Genomic DNA, 15,468 nt, shown 5'->3' with positions numbered 1-15,468 from the left:
TACGCTTAGAGCTTATGTGGTGCCAGTGCTGGTGTGATCTCTACTGCTGATGTAGAAGGCAAAAACCCTAACTTGGTTTGATGCCAGAGCTGGGACTAGGTCACCAATCTTCTTACTGGGGTTTAGCAGTCCCCTGGGTTTTTTTAGATTAGTGCTGGCTTTTTAGGATTGCGAGCTCAAATGGCATTAAAGAAGGTTGCCCCTGATAAAAACTATGTCATGTTATACAATGTCATTGACACTTGGTGCAGGCATGTAAGTATGGCATAGACGGTGTTACATATTTATCTAAATGCTTGTATTAAGTACTTTGAAGATAGGTGTCAGAAAATGTTATTTTCAGGAATGGTAATACGTTTCAATGTGCTATATTACAATAAATATCAATAAACTGATAAATTATAGTACTACCATGATGGGGGGAAAAAAGAAAATGATCAGTCATCACTGTGTGTCAAAATACCTTCTAGTCCACTGTGAGTTTTCTTACGGGATGTTCATTTATATGTGCAGAGCAGTATGGGATAGAGTTCTAAATTAACAAGCAGATAGGCAAAATAGTATTTCTGTTTTTATTTCACAGTATTAGAATATGTTAGTCACCTACTGGGTTGTATATGCAGGCTCACACATAAAAATGTCAATAAAGAAATAGAACATTTGGAGAGCTTGAATTGGCATGCAGCTTTCAGGAAAACATATCTTTATGTGAAGTATATTCATATTGGAAAAAAAAAGTCTTTTTAACACAGCTTTTGTTCAGCTATATCTTTCTGAAATTGCCTAGCTCTTAATTTTTCCCACATCTGGCTAAATTGTTTATTCAGTAGATTGTATTTGGAACTGTGACCTGGGACTTTTCCAAATGCAGTTTACCAGTGAAGTTTCATTAGTAGCTATAATTAAGTACATAAAAGATTAAATGGTATTTCCTTTTGACAACGAAAAAATGAATGTGTTTTGCTTTGAAATTTTTATTTCATTGCCTTTATTTTCTTTGCCACCTGAAAGGCTGGCAGAAAGGTCTTGTTCATGCGGGTGAACTGCTTACAAACTGCTAGAGTATTATGTTATTCATCCAAGGGATACATGTGTCCTCATAAATGTTCATTTATCATACTCTGCGTATGCCAAAACCAAGATTTTTCCCTAAGAAACATAAACTAGTTGGAGTAAAGACTGGATGAGTTCATTTCTTTTAGCTTTGAGCTTTTCTCCTTTGTCTGTGTGGGAGAGGGGAGTGAGGTATTTGTTGTTTGCTTTGTCACTTTGTATATCTTACTGCTGTCTTTGGTGTACCAGGTTGTACCGGTAACTTCAGCAAAGTTTTTTTTTCAGTAGCAGAAGTGACTTTCTTTAAAATGTTTTGTATAATGCCTAGAACATCACTCTCAATGCACTGAACTTTCAGATAAACTAAATGTTGATTTTTCTGGAACTGTCAGTGCCATTTTCAGCAAGCACAGCAGGGGATGTAGGGGCCTAAATTCCAGTGGTTAAGTCATGTTATGCTTTTAAAAGCTCTCATCCTGCAAGCCATACATGTTGTCTGTAAGATGTACTTCAGTAAACCAGAGGAAAATTTGCTGATTTTCTGCCAATTGATGCTCCAGGAAAGATTATCCATTCTATTCTTATTCTTGGATGCTCCCCACTTAGCTTCCTGCTGGGGACTTCGGTTGAGAAATGATAGACCTGAAGAAATTTGGGGTTTCTTTTCTCCTCTGTCACATCTCTCCTTTATCTTTTCCCCACGGAGAGGAACTGTGGAGAAGTGTGAACAACACAAAAGCAAATCCTCTGAAAATGCAAAATACAAATGTGTACAAGTGAAATGAAATTAAACTTCTTTGGAATGACTTCTTCCATTTATCTTCCTTGGGAAAAATAAACCTTCTGCTGTTTTTTTCATCTTCAAATCAGGATTTGTTTAAAAAACACATTCTCCCTATTTGGAAATTTTCTGGCCTAACGCACAATGATTAGCTTCTAGAATTGTTCAGTTCAGCCCTTCATATCTTGACCAGCTCAAACTCTTTCAGAAAAAATATGGGAAATGTTTTAGTATGTAGATTTTTATTTCATTTGCAGATAAAAATGCACTCCTTAGCAGAATGACTATGTCAGTTTAGGACCTTTGACTGACTCTCTGTAGATGGAAAAGCGCTGTGATGAGGTCACCAGCTCCTCTGCATGTGGAACCACACTGAATGTTCACTTACTTGTATATGTGTATATGTTTGTGTATGCACATATTATGTGCATTAAATTATGCACATATTTGTCTATGCATGTTAAATAATAAAATCATAGAATTGTTTAGGTTGGAAAAGACCTTCAAGATCATCTAGTCCAACCGTAAACCTAACCCTGCTAAGTCCACCACGGAACCATGTCTCTAAGCGCCTCATCCACACGTCTTTAAAAAACCTCCAGGGATGGTGACTCAACCACCTCCCTGGGCAGCTGTTCCAGTGTCTGACAACGCTTCCCGTGAAGAAGTTTTTCCTAATACCCAATCTAAACCTCCCCTGGCGCAACTTGAGGCCATTTCCTCTTGTCCTAATCATCTAGTTCCAACCCCCCCTGCCCTGGGCAGGTACGCCTTCCACTAGACTAGGTTGCTCAAAGCCCCCTCCAACCTGGCCTTCAACACTTCCAGGGTTGGGACATCCCCAGCTTCTCTGGGCAACCTGTTCCAGTGCCTCACCACCCTCATGGTGAAGAATTTCTTCCTAATATTTAGTCTAAATCTACCCTCTTCCAGCTTAAAGCCATTACCCCTTGTCCTATCACTACATGACCTTATAAAAAGTCCCTCTCCAGCTTTCTTGTAGGCCCCCTTCAGGTACTGGAAGGCTGCTATAAGGTCTCCCTGGAGTCTTGTCTTCTCCATGCTACACAACCCCAACTGTCTCAGCCTGTCCTCATAGGAGAGGTGTTCCAGCCCTCTGATCATCTCCATGACCCTCCTCTGGACTCGATCCCACAGGTGCACATCCTTCTTATGTTGGGGGCCTCAGAACTGAGCACAGTACTCCAGGTGGGGTCTCATGAGAGCAGAGGGGGAGAATCACCTCCCTTGACCTGCTGGTCATGTTTCTTTTGATGCATCCCAGGATACGGTTGGCTTTCTGGGCTGCAAGTGCACATTGCCAGGTCATGTTGAGCTTCTTATCAACCAACACCCCCAAGTCCTTCTCCTCAGGGCTGCTCTCAATCCATTCTCTGCCCAGCCTGTATTTGTGCTTGTGATTGCCCCAACCCAGGTGCAGGACCTTGCACTTGGCCTTCTTGAACATCATGAGGTTCGCATGGGCCCACCTCTCGAGCCTGTCAAGGTCCCTCTGGACAGCATCCCTTCCCTCCAGCATGTTGACCTCACCACTCAGCTTGGTGTTGTCAGCAAACTTGCTGAGGGTGCACTCAATCCCACTGTCCATGTCACCGACAAAAAAGTTAAACAGCGCCAGTTCTGGTACGGATCCCTGAGGAACGCCGGTCATCACTGTTTGCCACTTGGACATCAAGCCACTGACCGCAACTCTCTGAGTGCAACCATCCAGCCAATTCCTTATCCTCCAAGCAGTCCATCCATCAAATCTGTGTCTCCCCAATTTAGAGACAAGGATGTTGTGCGGGACAGTGTCAAATGCTTTGCACAAGTCTGGGTAGATGATGTCAGTTGCTCTTCCCATATCCACCAACACTGTAACCCTGTCATAGAAGACCACCAGATTTGTCAGGCACAATTTGCCCTTACTGAAGCCATGTTGTCCTATCACTTGTCACTTGGGAGAAGAGACCAACACCCACCTCTCTGCAACCTCCTTTCAGGTAATTGTAGAGAGTGATGAGGTCTCCCCTCAGCCTCCTCTTCTCCAGGCTGAACAACCCCAGTTCCCTCAGCCGCTCCTCATAAGACTTGTGCTCCAGACCCCTCACCAGCTTCGTCGCCCTTCTCTGGACACGCTCCAGCAACTCAATGTCCTTCTTGTAGGGAGGGGCCCAAAACTGAACACAGTATTCGAGGTGCGGCCTCACCAGCGCCGAGTACAGGGGCACGATCACCTCCCTGCTCCTGCTGGCCACACTATTTCTGATACAGGCCAGGATGCCGTTGGCCTTCTTGGCCACCTGGGCACACTGCTGGCTCATCTTCAGCCGGCTGTCAAGCAACACCCCCAGGTCCTTTTCTGCGGGGCAGCTTTCCAGCCACTCGTCCCCAAGCCTGTAGCGTTGCCTGGGGTTGTTGTGTCCCAAGTGCAGGACCCGGCACTTGGCCTTGTTGAACTGCATACAGTTGTCCTTGGCTCATTGATCCATTCTGTCCAGACATATTTGTGACGGTCAAATCCCTCCCCCAGAAATGGGGTTCTTGGTACAAAAGTGATCTCGGAAGCTTGCATGCACTTGAACTTGCAAGTAATGACTATTTGCACAAGTGATGTTTTTCTCTGGGATTGGGCATATTTTTGTATAAGATGGGTAATTCATGAGGAAAGAATGAGAAAGTTTGTTGCCAGGAAGCTGGAATTCAGCGACTTGGAGACTCAGCTGGGGGAGTTTGTGGGAAGAGAGTGCTCGCTGCGGCGAGTACAAAGTATTCCTGACAACCAGTTAATTATTTGCACTTGTTTGTGTTGCAAGAATAATTGCAGAAGCTGCAACGTGGGGAGGGAAAAACTTCCGCTTGTGTATGCTAGCTGTTTGTTACCACATACATTTTAACTTGAATGGGTGTTTTCCTTGCGTTTGCACAGAGGAGACCACCGTGTGGCCCGTGTGGTGTAGACACCAAAGTGTCGACCAAAATAACTTGCAAAATGCAATTTAAATCGAAACAGTAAAATGGAATAAAATCAGTGGTCTGGACACAATTGGAATCTCTTTCATCATGCACATTGCAAATGAAAAAATTAGCTAATACTTCCCCACCAGAAAGAACGGGGGAAAAGGAAGAGGTTAGTACAGCCACATGCCAAAATACATTACAGTATGCAAGGCTAGAGCCAGCCCACTCATTTATACAGTGTATTGTTAAGATCCACTGGAAAGTGCAAATGCTAATTAGGAATGTGAACCAGATAACCTCAACATCAGTTAAAGTCCAATTATTCCTACCAGGATTTCATGATACTAATCTGTTTGTCCTTCTTCCAGCGGTCGTGCCCAACTAAAGTTATTACAGTAATTGTACAGAGTTTAATGCCTGGCTGGTGCTAGTGTTGTGTTGTTCACCTGGCAGCTTGACAACTTTTCCGAGGAAAGTGGCGATGTCGTGTTTGCATATGTATTCGCGCAGAAAGATATGTGCAAACTCCTTCCATTTAAAACCCAGGTCCACAGCTGTGATACTTGTTCATCTCGCTGTGTTCCTTGACTGAACAGAAAGGGGGGAAAAGTTTCACTTCATTGGGGTGCCCTGACCTGCTAAGTGCTATGCAGTGGAGATGATGGTTATTAGTGGCAAAAATGATTCCCTTTATAGCTGTTCTTTCTATCCTTGTGTTTTCCCTTGTCCGCAAAACTTGGTCTGAATGTGATCTCTTGTCATTGCTTTCAGACAGGAGGGGCATACCTGCGTGCTGCAGACAGCTTCCTCCCCCAGCCCTTGCTCAGCGTTTTGCATCCACATCAGACTGCAGTATCAGATGCAAAAATAGAAGCGCTCCAAAATGCGACACTTTGGAGGTTGCAATAGCTTTCATTTCTAGGAAGCTGAGGGGGCTGTTTTCTGCTCTTCAGCTCCTCGTCCTAGTTCCCTATCAGCGAGAGGAAGTTAATCTGCTCGTGAGTAAAAATAGAGTATGAGAGTAGACTAACACTCTATGCTTTAATCAGGTAGATGACAATTAACTCCTTAGCATCTGTGGAGGTGCACAGGGATCCCAGTATCACAGCCATGCTAGCTGGAAGGGACTGGGGAGGCTGGCCGGGCCAGCTCCTGATTTGCGCAAAGTGATGGCTGGCACTGGCTCAGGCCAGCTGTGGCATTGCCGGGCCAATGCCTTGAAACCCTCTGAGAATGGAGGCTCCTTGGCCTTGCTGAGATACCAGTCCCGGTGTGGCATTGCCCCTCCAGGGAGAAATTTGTCAGAGGGTTGGATTCGGTCTGGAAGAAGCCCAAGTGTTGACAGGTCATCCGCACGGATGCCTCTCCACTGGAATAAAGCTAGGAAAGATGGCTGGTCCAGTAGGTTGGGGGTTACCCAGCAAGTGAAGGTGTGTTGTTCAGGGTGAGGGTGCCTCAGAAGAGAGGCTCAGACCGCATCAGCAAGGTGGGTGCCGAAATGCCTCGCAGACAGTTGCAAATGGTTGTGTCAGGGATAGCGCAGGACTGCCAAACCAGGAGCCACAGCAGCTTGAAGGACACGCTTCTGAGAGATGGTACCTCCCGGCGTGTGGCAGCCAAGCCTATGCTCTTGCAAAGAAGCAAAATTTGCCTCTTGGAGGTGGCAGCTCTGGATCCTGATAAATTTTTCTCTGGCACAACTAGCTTCCAGTCTGGGAAGCATCATCCAGCACATAACTTCTGAAATCTTCCTGCTCTGTTCCCTGTATGTCGCCAAATAGCAAAGAGGGTTCCTGGGGTCTTATTAGCACCTGCATGATAAGGAAGTTGGTGTCACACCTTTGTATTAAGTTGTTGGTTGCTCAATTCTCGTATAATCTTCCTCATTGCTTATCGAGATCTGTAACAAGTGGTGTTCCCCAGGGGGCAGTACTGGGTCCAGTCCTGTTCAATATAGTCATCAGTGACCTGGATGAAGGGATAGAGTGTGCCCTCAGCAAGTTTGCTGATGACTCAAAACTGGGACAAGTGGCGGACACACCGGAAGGCTGCACTGCCATTCAGCGTGACCTGGACAGGCTGGAGAGTTGGGCAGAGAGGAACCTTATGAAATTCAACAAAGGCAAGGGTGAAGTACTGCACCCAGGGCGGAATAACCCCACGCATCAGTGCAGGTTAGGGGCTGAGCTGCTGGAGAGCAGCTCTGTGGAAAGGGACCTGGGAGTCCTGGTGGACAACGGGATGACCATGAGCCAGCAGTGTGCCCTCGTGGCCAAGAAGGCCAATGGCATCCTGGGGTGCATCAAGAAGAGTGTGGCTAGCAGGTCGAGGGAGGTTATCCTCCCCCTCCCCTCTGCCCTGGTGAGGCCACATCTGGAGTACTGTGTCCAGTTCTGGGCTCCCCGGTTCAAGAAGGACAGGGAGCTGCTGGAGAGGGTACAGCAAAGGGCTACAAAGATGATTAGGGGACTGGAACATCTTTCTTATGAGGGAAGTCTGAGGGACTTGGGTCTTTTTAGTCTGGAGAAGAGAAGACTGAGAGGGGGATCTTATTAATGTTTATAAATACTGAAAGGGTGGGTGCCAGGAGGATGGGGCCAGTCTTTTTTCAGCGGTGCCCAGTGACAGGACGAGAGGTAACGGGCACAAACTTGGTCATAGGACGTTCCATCTAAACATGAGGAGGAACTTCTTTACTTTGAGGGTGGCAGAGCACTGGAACAAGCTGCCCAGAGAGGTTGTGGAGTCTCCTTCTCTGGAGTTATTCAAAACTCACCTGAACGCATTCCTGTGCAACCTGCTCTAGATGAGCCTGCTCTGGCAGGGTGGTTGGACTAGATGATCTCCAGAGGTCCCTTCCAACCCCTGTCATTCTGTGATTCTTTGATCACAGTACAGTAACATACGGTTTTGGTAGGTTGATTGCTACAGTACAGGGTTTATTATTACCTGAGGGTCCTGATGGACAACAAGGTGAACAAGAGTCAACAATGTGCCCTGGCAGCAAAGGCGGCCAGGGGCATCCTGGGCCACATTAGGCAGTGTTGCCAGCAGGTCAAGGGAAGTGATCCTTCCTCTCTCCTCAGCACTGGTGAGACACTGCTGCAGTGCTGGGTCCAGTTCTGGGCTCCCCAATACAAAAGAGACAAGGATGTACTGGAGAGAGTCCAAGAAAGGACCACGAGGATGATGAAGGGACTGAAGCATCTTTTCTGTGAGGAAAGGCTGAGACAGCTGGGACTGCTCAACCTGGAGAAGAGAAGGCTCAGGGGGATCTCATCAATGTATACAAATACCTGATACAAGGAGTAAAGACGACAGAGCCAGACTGTGCTCAGCAGTACCCAGTGCCAGGACAAGAGGCAATGTGCTCAAAGTGAAATACAGGAAATGCCATTTAACCATAAGAAAAAAAACATTTTTACTATGAGGGTGGTCAAACGCTGGCACCGGTTGCCCAGGCAGGCTGTGGAGTCCATCCTTGGAGATATTCAAAACCCAAGTGGACACAATCCTGAGCAACCTGCTCTAGGTGGCCCTGCTTGAGCAGGGGCATTGGACTGGGCAACCTCCAGAGGTGCCCGCCAGCCTCAGCCAGTCTGTGATTCTGTGATTATATTAATGCACAATTCATCGTTTGTGACTGAAATGACAACGCATCTATAACAAAGGCTTGCATTTTTTCACTTTAATAATGTTCATTTATCATAAGTACATTACAGCTTCTGGGCTTAATCATAATAAAGGAAAACTTTCTCATTATTCTTCTGTATTAGGAAATAGCAGACATTGTACCCAGATGTTCGCTAATGAGAATAATTGACTTCATAGTAATCTTGTTATCCACCCAGAGCTAAGATGGAAGTACTTAATTTTTGAGGTCCTCACTCTCAGTGATGTACAATGTGTTATCTTGGTCTGGTGGTCTTGAAGGGGAGTGCGTTGGGATGGAGGGTTATGGGCTGAAGAAGCTGATGTGGAGGGGCTTGAGCGTGGACTGTGTCTGGGGAAGCCACTTAGGGGGCAGGAGAGCCTTTTGTGGCCTTCAGCCTCCCGAGGAGGGAGAGGCTCAGCTCCAAAACCGAGGGGAAGCTAGCAAGGAGAGAGGCCACTTCTCCTCTCCCTTGCGTGTGGGAATTGCTGGCAGGCGCAGGCTTGCCAAGTTCACTGCTGCTGGCTGCTTTCACTGGGAGCTTGACCAGGAGGCTGTTTATTCCCATTCCTGCTTCAAGCAAGAGCCCTGGCCTTTATAGAGCTGCAGGGAGCAGGCTGTGGAAAGTGTAAAGTTTTTGCTCCTGGACTTCTGTACTCATTTATACCATTCAATCTGTGTTTTGCATTCTTGCTGTTGCCTTGATTTCCCAAAACTTAAGCAAAGTGTCTCTTTTTCTGCATCTGCACATTTCATTTCGTCCCATTCATGCCTGAAAAATAGCTAAGAATATTTCTGGAGAAGAATCTTGCCATATTTACCTTTCAGAAAAACTCTTTGTTTACAGGGCCGGTATTTTATAGCATGAAGTCTGATATTTTAAAAATTTTTTTATCTGCACTTTTAGGACTGCTGAGAATTGGTTGACATTTTTGGCATTAACCTGTGATCCACAGTACCCAGCAGACTGTCAGTCTTTCATCACCTTAGACTTGTCACCTCAACCTGGTGGAAAGCAAAGGTTTAAGATGGGTTGAGGAGCTGTATGAATTTGTAACTTGACTTTTCTCTCCTTCTCCTCCCATTCTCTCCCTGCCAAAGCAATGATACCTATGCCTTGTCTGGCATGCTTATTTGGGCACACAGTAAAATAAAAGCAATTAACAAGAGCACGGGAGGTCTGTTCAGTTGCTTTAATTGTGTATTTCTAACTAAATTTCTTAATTTCCCATGGATTAATGTAGTAGCCTCCCCTCACTGTGTTTTTGTGCAATGTTGTTTCAGAAAGAGGGTATGTCTCCTAATCCTGCGTGGGTACCAAGCAGCAGTGCTGCGTATACGCAGGTACATAAGGATTGGGAGGGCATCAGTGGTGGCTACATTGCCAGGCAGCCCCCACTCCCCAGATGATAGGAGCCCTCTGAATCCTGCTCCCATGGGTCAGCTCTGACCTGGGAAGAGGTGCTCAGGGGCGGTGGTGAGGCTGCAATGTGAGGCTCCTCTGTCTAGACACTGATGGGGTGTTTCTATGGAGAGTGAGAAGGAAAGTGGTCCTGGTAAGGCTTCCATCAACCCTCACCAGTTCACACCCGGTGTCTGGTGAAGAGGGGACCCCAACCGGGAAGGGCTGTCAGTTATACGTGGTATTTCTGATATCCTCTCTCAGCACTAGCAGGGCTTTCCCGTATCCTGATGCAGCAGGAGTTTTGTGGAAAGTGGCTGAGTACAACTTGGGCATCTTCGTACAGGAGGAGGAGGATCCATTTTGTCATGGACAAAAACTGAGCTATGCAAGTTCTTCCAGGCTTGCTGTACTTGCTCTCACTTGCCTGCAATGTGTAGTCAAACAAGAAATCCTGAGCGTTGGGTTTTGTTGGTTGGTTGGTTGTTATTACAGCACAGCCCCACACAACCATTTCCTGCAGTTCCCTGTTAAAGCACCATACCTTGCAGCTGCTAGCTACTGTTTCTCAAAGTTGACATCTGTGTAGCTGCGTGGATCAGTCACATAAAACAACTCCTGTGTGGGGCTTGTGTGACTCTTAAAAGGACATTGAAGAGTCACAATTCAAATGCAGGTAAATGGTGCAGACGTAGTCTTTCTCAAAGCAAGTATCCTATAGAGCTAACCTGTTTATTTCTTTCCATTCAGTCTGACCACTTGGGTTGTTATCACATAGAAAAGCCGAAAATTTGGCAAAATATAGCACTGCTTGCTTATAGCAGAAATGGGACTATTTTGGCTTGAAGGCTCTGACTTGGTTCCGCTCTGCACACCAGTAGTCAAATCTTTTTTATCTGCCTGATCATCTCCATGGAACATCAAGTATAAGACTACCAACCCCTTATTATTTACTTCCAGGTTTACGGCATGAAGAGTTAACTCAACATTTGTTTGAAATTATAAAGGAGCTGGGGTATAGTTATGCTTCGTACTACAGGGTGGAAAGCAGGTGAAAAGCAGAACAAGGCCCTAGAGCTGTTTGCTCAAATGATGCTGGAAGACACAGTAAAAGGAATTACAGCAATATGCTGTAAATGGAGTTACAGCAACAGGCACTTCTGTGCCTGTTTTTTTCTCAGCTGGAGGACACTTGTTAGACTCTACCAGCCACAATCTTCAGCTTCCCCATTGATAAAAATGTACAGGATATTTCCCTGCTTCCTTTCTAATGTACCATCAGAGCCTCAGGAGAAAACCCAAATTTAACATAAATGAGGTTATGCTGCACAACTCCCTCCATCATCTCTCGTCATGTTTTCACAGGGTGTTAGGCAGCAACCCTCAATTCTTTTTTTTTTTAATTTTCTCATGGCTTGCTTGCCACTTCTAAAATAGTTTGAGGCCAGCCTTGTGCTCCGCGGGTTTGTTGGCATAGCTATGTCAGCTTGGATTGTGAAATATCCATCCCTCGGCCAAGGCTGCTGGGCTGGCAGCGCAGTCCAGGCACAGCTCTGTCAGCAGAGGCACGTAAATTCGGAGGCGGTGTTCTCTCCTCTTTTGTGTTGGCCTCCTGCACTGCGTTTGAAGAAAGTAGCATATTCCCAGTCTGCTTCAAGTCATGTGTATGCTACAGATAAAGAAAATGCAGCACTGACATCAACTAAAATATTTATGTGTTCATGTGTTTGATATAAAGTGGGGAGATTTTTTTTCTTTAGCTGAGTGGCACTTATGGAAGCAGGCAGTGATGAAACAGTGGCCCAAGTAATTTTGAATTGTTTATCATAATTAATGCATATCAAAGTTAGCACACGTAGTTTATAAGGAGAATATTTCTCTCTGTGGTGGTTTTCTGGAGAATTTTTCTCACTGTCACATATAACGCTGAGAACTAGGATGACCTGAATTTTTACCGTCCAACACGAGAGATATTACAAAGCTTCTGCTAAGGGCTCTGGCTGTTGACAGTGAGAGATCTTCTCACCTAACATGTTAGCAGTAAAGAAGGTTAGTGGGACACTGGAAAGCTGCTTTCTTACCCAGCTGCTTTCCCAGTGAGATACTAGGCTCTTTCAGTGATTTCAGTAAAAGGTGTATCGCATTTCCTCATATGTTAGACAAAAAAGGATCCTGGAATCAGTCCACATTGTTACCAAAGCAAGAAATATCTTCATGTTTGGTTTTTCCTCCAGTGGATTGCCCCCAAGTCATAGCTCTGAGAGTCCATGACCGAGAATATTTTGTACCATTGTTTGTTGCTACTGTTGCACACAAAGAACACTCCAGTTTGGTGAGATAAGACCTCAGCATGCCTTTGAAGTTGCAGCTTCTGAAAGACAGAAGAAATCTTTTCATTGAAACATGAAAAATGACATGTATTGGCTTGTTTTTAACTCTGCAAGAAGACCTGAACTTTTATGAAAAGCAGATTTGGCCCGTTCAGCAGATTCTTATAAAGCTCCAGGTCAATAGTTTTGAAAGATGGATGAATTGAATTAAATCGTTTGGGGGTTATTGATTTGAGGATGAAATAGAAAAGGTGTTATTTTAATGCTTATATTACTTTATTTTGCAAACGTGATTTTTTTTTCCCCTGTTCATTTCCCACAGAAACGTTCCAGAGGTCAAGTGCTATTCGACAAAGTGTGCGAGCACCTGAATCTTTTGGAAAAAGACTACTTTGGGCTAACATACAGAGACACGGAAAACCAAAAGGTAACCCAGAAAACCGTGGCTGGCCTTTGGCATGTGGGTATCAGAGCTCCGCGAGACACGCCCCCAGACAGTTGCAAACACTTCAGAAGTTGTTACCTTCCTTGCCAAGTTTCATAGACATAGCTTGAGCTATTTTTTTTTTTGTAACTCTGTACCTCTCGAGAGCATCCCCTGTTGTTTTCCTAGCTTCCCTCTGTGTTGGCTATTAATGACATGAAAGAAGTTAATCACAGAATCACAGAATCATTAAGGTTGGAAAAGACCTGTAGGATCATCAAGTCCAACCATCAACCCAACACCACCATGCCCATTAAACCATGTCCCACAATGCCACATCCACGTGTTTTTTGAACACCTCCAGTGATGGTGACTCCACCACCTCCCTGGGCAGCCTGTTCCAATGCCTGACAACCCTTTCAATGAAGAAGTTTTTCCTAATATCCAGCCTAAACCTCCCCTGGTGCAACTTGAGGCCATTTCCTCTTGTCCTGTCACTCGTCCCTTGGGAGAAGAGACCAACACCCACCTCTCTGCAACCCCCTTTCAGGTAATTGTAGAGAGCGATGAGGTCTCCCCTCAGCCTCCTTTTCTCCAGACTGAACAACCCCAGTTCCCTCAGGGGCTCCTCACAAGACTTGTGCTCCAGACCCCTCAACAGCTTTGTTGCCCTTCTCTGGACACGCTCCAGCACCTCAATGTCTTTCTTGTAGTGAGGGGTCCAAACTGAACACAGTATTCGAGGTGTGGCCTCACCAGTGCCGAGCACAGGGGCACGATCACCTCCCTACTCCTGCTGGCCACACTGTTTCTGATACAGGCCAGGATGCTGTTGGCCTTCTTGGCCACCTGGGCACACTGCTGGCTCATATTCAGCCGGCTGTCAATCAACACCCCCAGGTCCTTTTCTGAGGGGCAGCTTTCCAGCCACTCGTCCCCAAGCCTGTAGCGTTGCATGGGGTTGTTGTGTCCCACGTGCAGGACCCGGCACTTGCCCTTGTTGAACCTCATACAATTGGCCTGGGCCCATTGATCCAGCCTGTCCAGATCCCTCTGCAGAGCCTTCCGACCCTCAAGCAGATCAACACTCCCTCCCAACTTGGTGTCGTCTGCAAACTTGCTGAGGGAGCACTCGATCCCCTCATCCAGATCATCGATAAATATATTGAACAAGACCGGTCCCAATACTGAGCCCTGGGGAACACCACTTGTGACCGGCCACCAACTGGAATTAACTCCATTCACCACAACTCTTTGGGCTCATCCCAGAGCTCGTTCTCCTTCTAGTATGATTTATTTCATTACTGCCATAGATGAAAGTCAGATATACATTCATAGATACACTACTAAACATATAATACTGAAATACGTCATAATAATACTGTGGTTGGGATACAGATAGGCAGGAGTTGATTGACTGCTCCTGCTAACTGCTAAGATAAAGTAAGGCTTTAAGTCTTGACTTGCTTTATCTGTGTGTTATTGTTGATTTGGCTAAAGAATAAGTCTTCAGAAGCAGTTGGCAGCAACAGTGAATCACATTCTTCTTGTCTGCTTGTCAACTCCAGTATTAAATAAGCTGTGTATTAACAGTGTCCAAGATGATCTAGTGTGCAGGTGATACATATATATGTATTGTTTTGGACATGTAATGATGAAAGAGAGAGTATCAAAGGATAATTTAAAAAATGCTGTTTGGTTTTGGCATTTTAAGATAAATATTTTGAAAGAAACCAGTAACAAAACTTTTTAGCCTTAGCCCAGCAGAGCTCACTAGGTGAAGGTATTTTGTGCTTTGCACGGCCTGAACGGTCTTCTCTGATGAAGCTGAAGCTATTACTGCTTCTTCAGCTGTTTATGTCTTGTGAGAACAACAGTTTTATTTTCTAGGCTTCCCTGTGTTTCAGTGATACATGGTAGAAAAGAAATCAATCCTTTTTTCTTTCTTTTTCCCTTTACAGACTTCTAATTATAAGATTTTTGTTTCTGATTCAGAATGTCACTTAAGCAGACTCTTGGTCCATGCCAGTGCAAGATAACACTTTAGCATATGCTTAGTTTTGAGTTGTGGTAAAAGTTAGGCAGATGTTTAAGTGCATTTCCAGGTAGGTGTCCTTTCCTGTACTGGAAAGAGGAGAATGTATTCATTATTAACAAGTGGTTTAGAAATACTAAACATTTATAGAACACCAGTTACTTTACAGAGCTAAACATCTAAAAGAATGCTGCCTGCCACCACATTTATTGATCAATAACGTGCATATTTTTAATAACAAAGTACTTAGCAATTCAATTCCATCCTCTGCCAGTTAACTTCCAGCCAGACAATATATGTGCCCACATCACATGTTGCCTTTGAAAATAGAAATCCTGATGCATCTTTAATTTCTTGGTGCATAGCATGCTTTTGTGCCCAGCAATTGCTGGAGCTCTTCAGGCTCATGTTTTGCACCACAGACCAGGTTTGGACAGCTGCAAACTGGTTGTTTTTGTTGGGGGGGGATTGTTGTGTTCTGCTTGTTTGGTATTTTTTTAGTATTTTTTTTTCCTCTGATACATTTGTTTATCTTTCTTTGGAGAAAGTGGAACTTTCCGAGGGGAAGCGAACTTTTTGTTCTGGGCTGTGTGATGCATTTTAAATATTAATTTCATTCTGTTAGGGGACAAGGCAGCAGCGGCACTAAGAGAACCCAAGCTGCTGCACACCTCCTCCAGGGGAATTTCATTTGCTCTTGGCACCCATGGAGTAGTACCACATTGCCGTGATAATTCTCCACCTCCTCGGCAGGGGCTTTGTCTTGTGTAGTCACCAGACTCTGAGCATGGGGGCAGCCCCAGTGCTGCAGTTCTGTCTCTGATTTCCCC

General features: G+C 45.2%; 1 protein-coding gene across 1 annotated transcript in view; it reads left to right on the top strand.

Annotated features, from left to right (window-relative positions):
• Positions 1–15,468, top strand: part of EPB41L3 (erythrocyte membrane protein band 4.1 like 3) — a 104,712-nt gene that overhangs the window by 48,137 nt on the left and 41,107 nt on the right. The window contains exon 4 of the mRNA XM_059835969.1: positions 12,502–12,606. Coding sequence (XP_059691952.1) covers positions 12,502–12,606 — 105 coding nt within the window. The remainder of the gene's footprint in view (positions 1–12,501; positions 12,607–15,468) is intronic.

This window comes from Gavia stellata, chromosome 3, assembly GCF_030936135.1.
Source record: "Gavia stellata isolate bGavSte3 chromosome 3, bGavSte3.hap2, whole genome shotgun sequence".
NCBI classification, from domain to species: Eukaryota; Metazoa; Chordata; class Aves; order Gaviiformes; family Gaviidae; genus Gavia; species Gavia stellata.
This window is presented reverse-complemented; position numbering and strand designations above follow the sequence as displayed.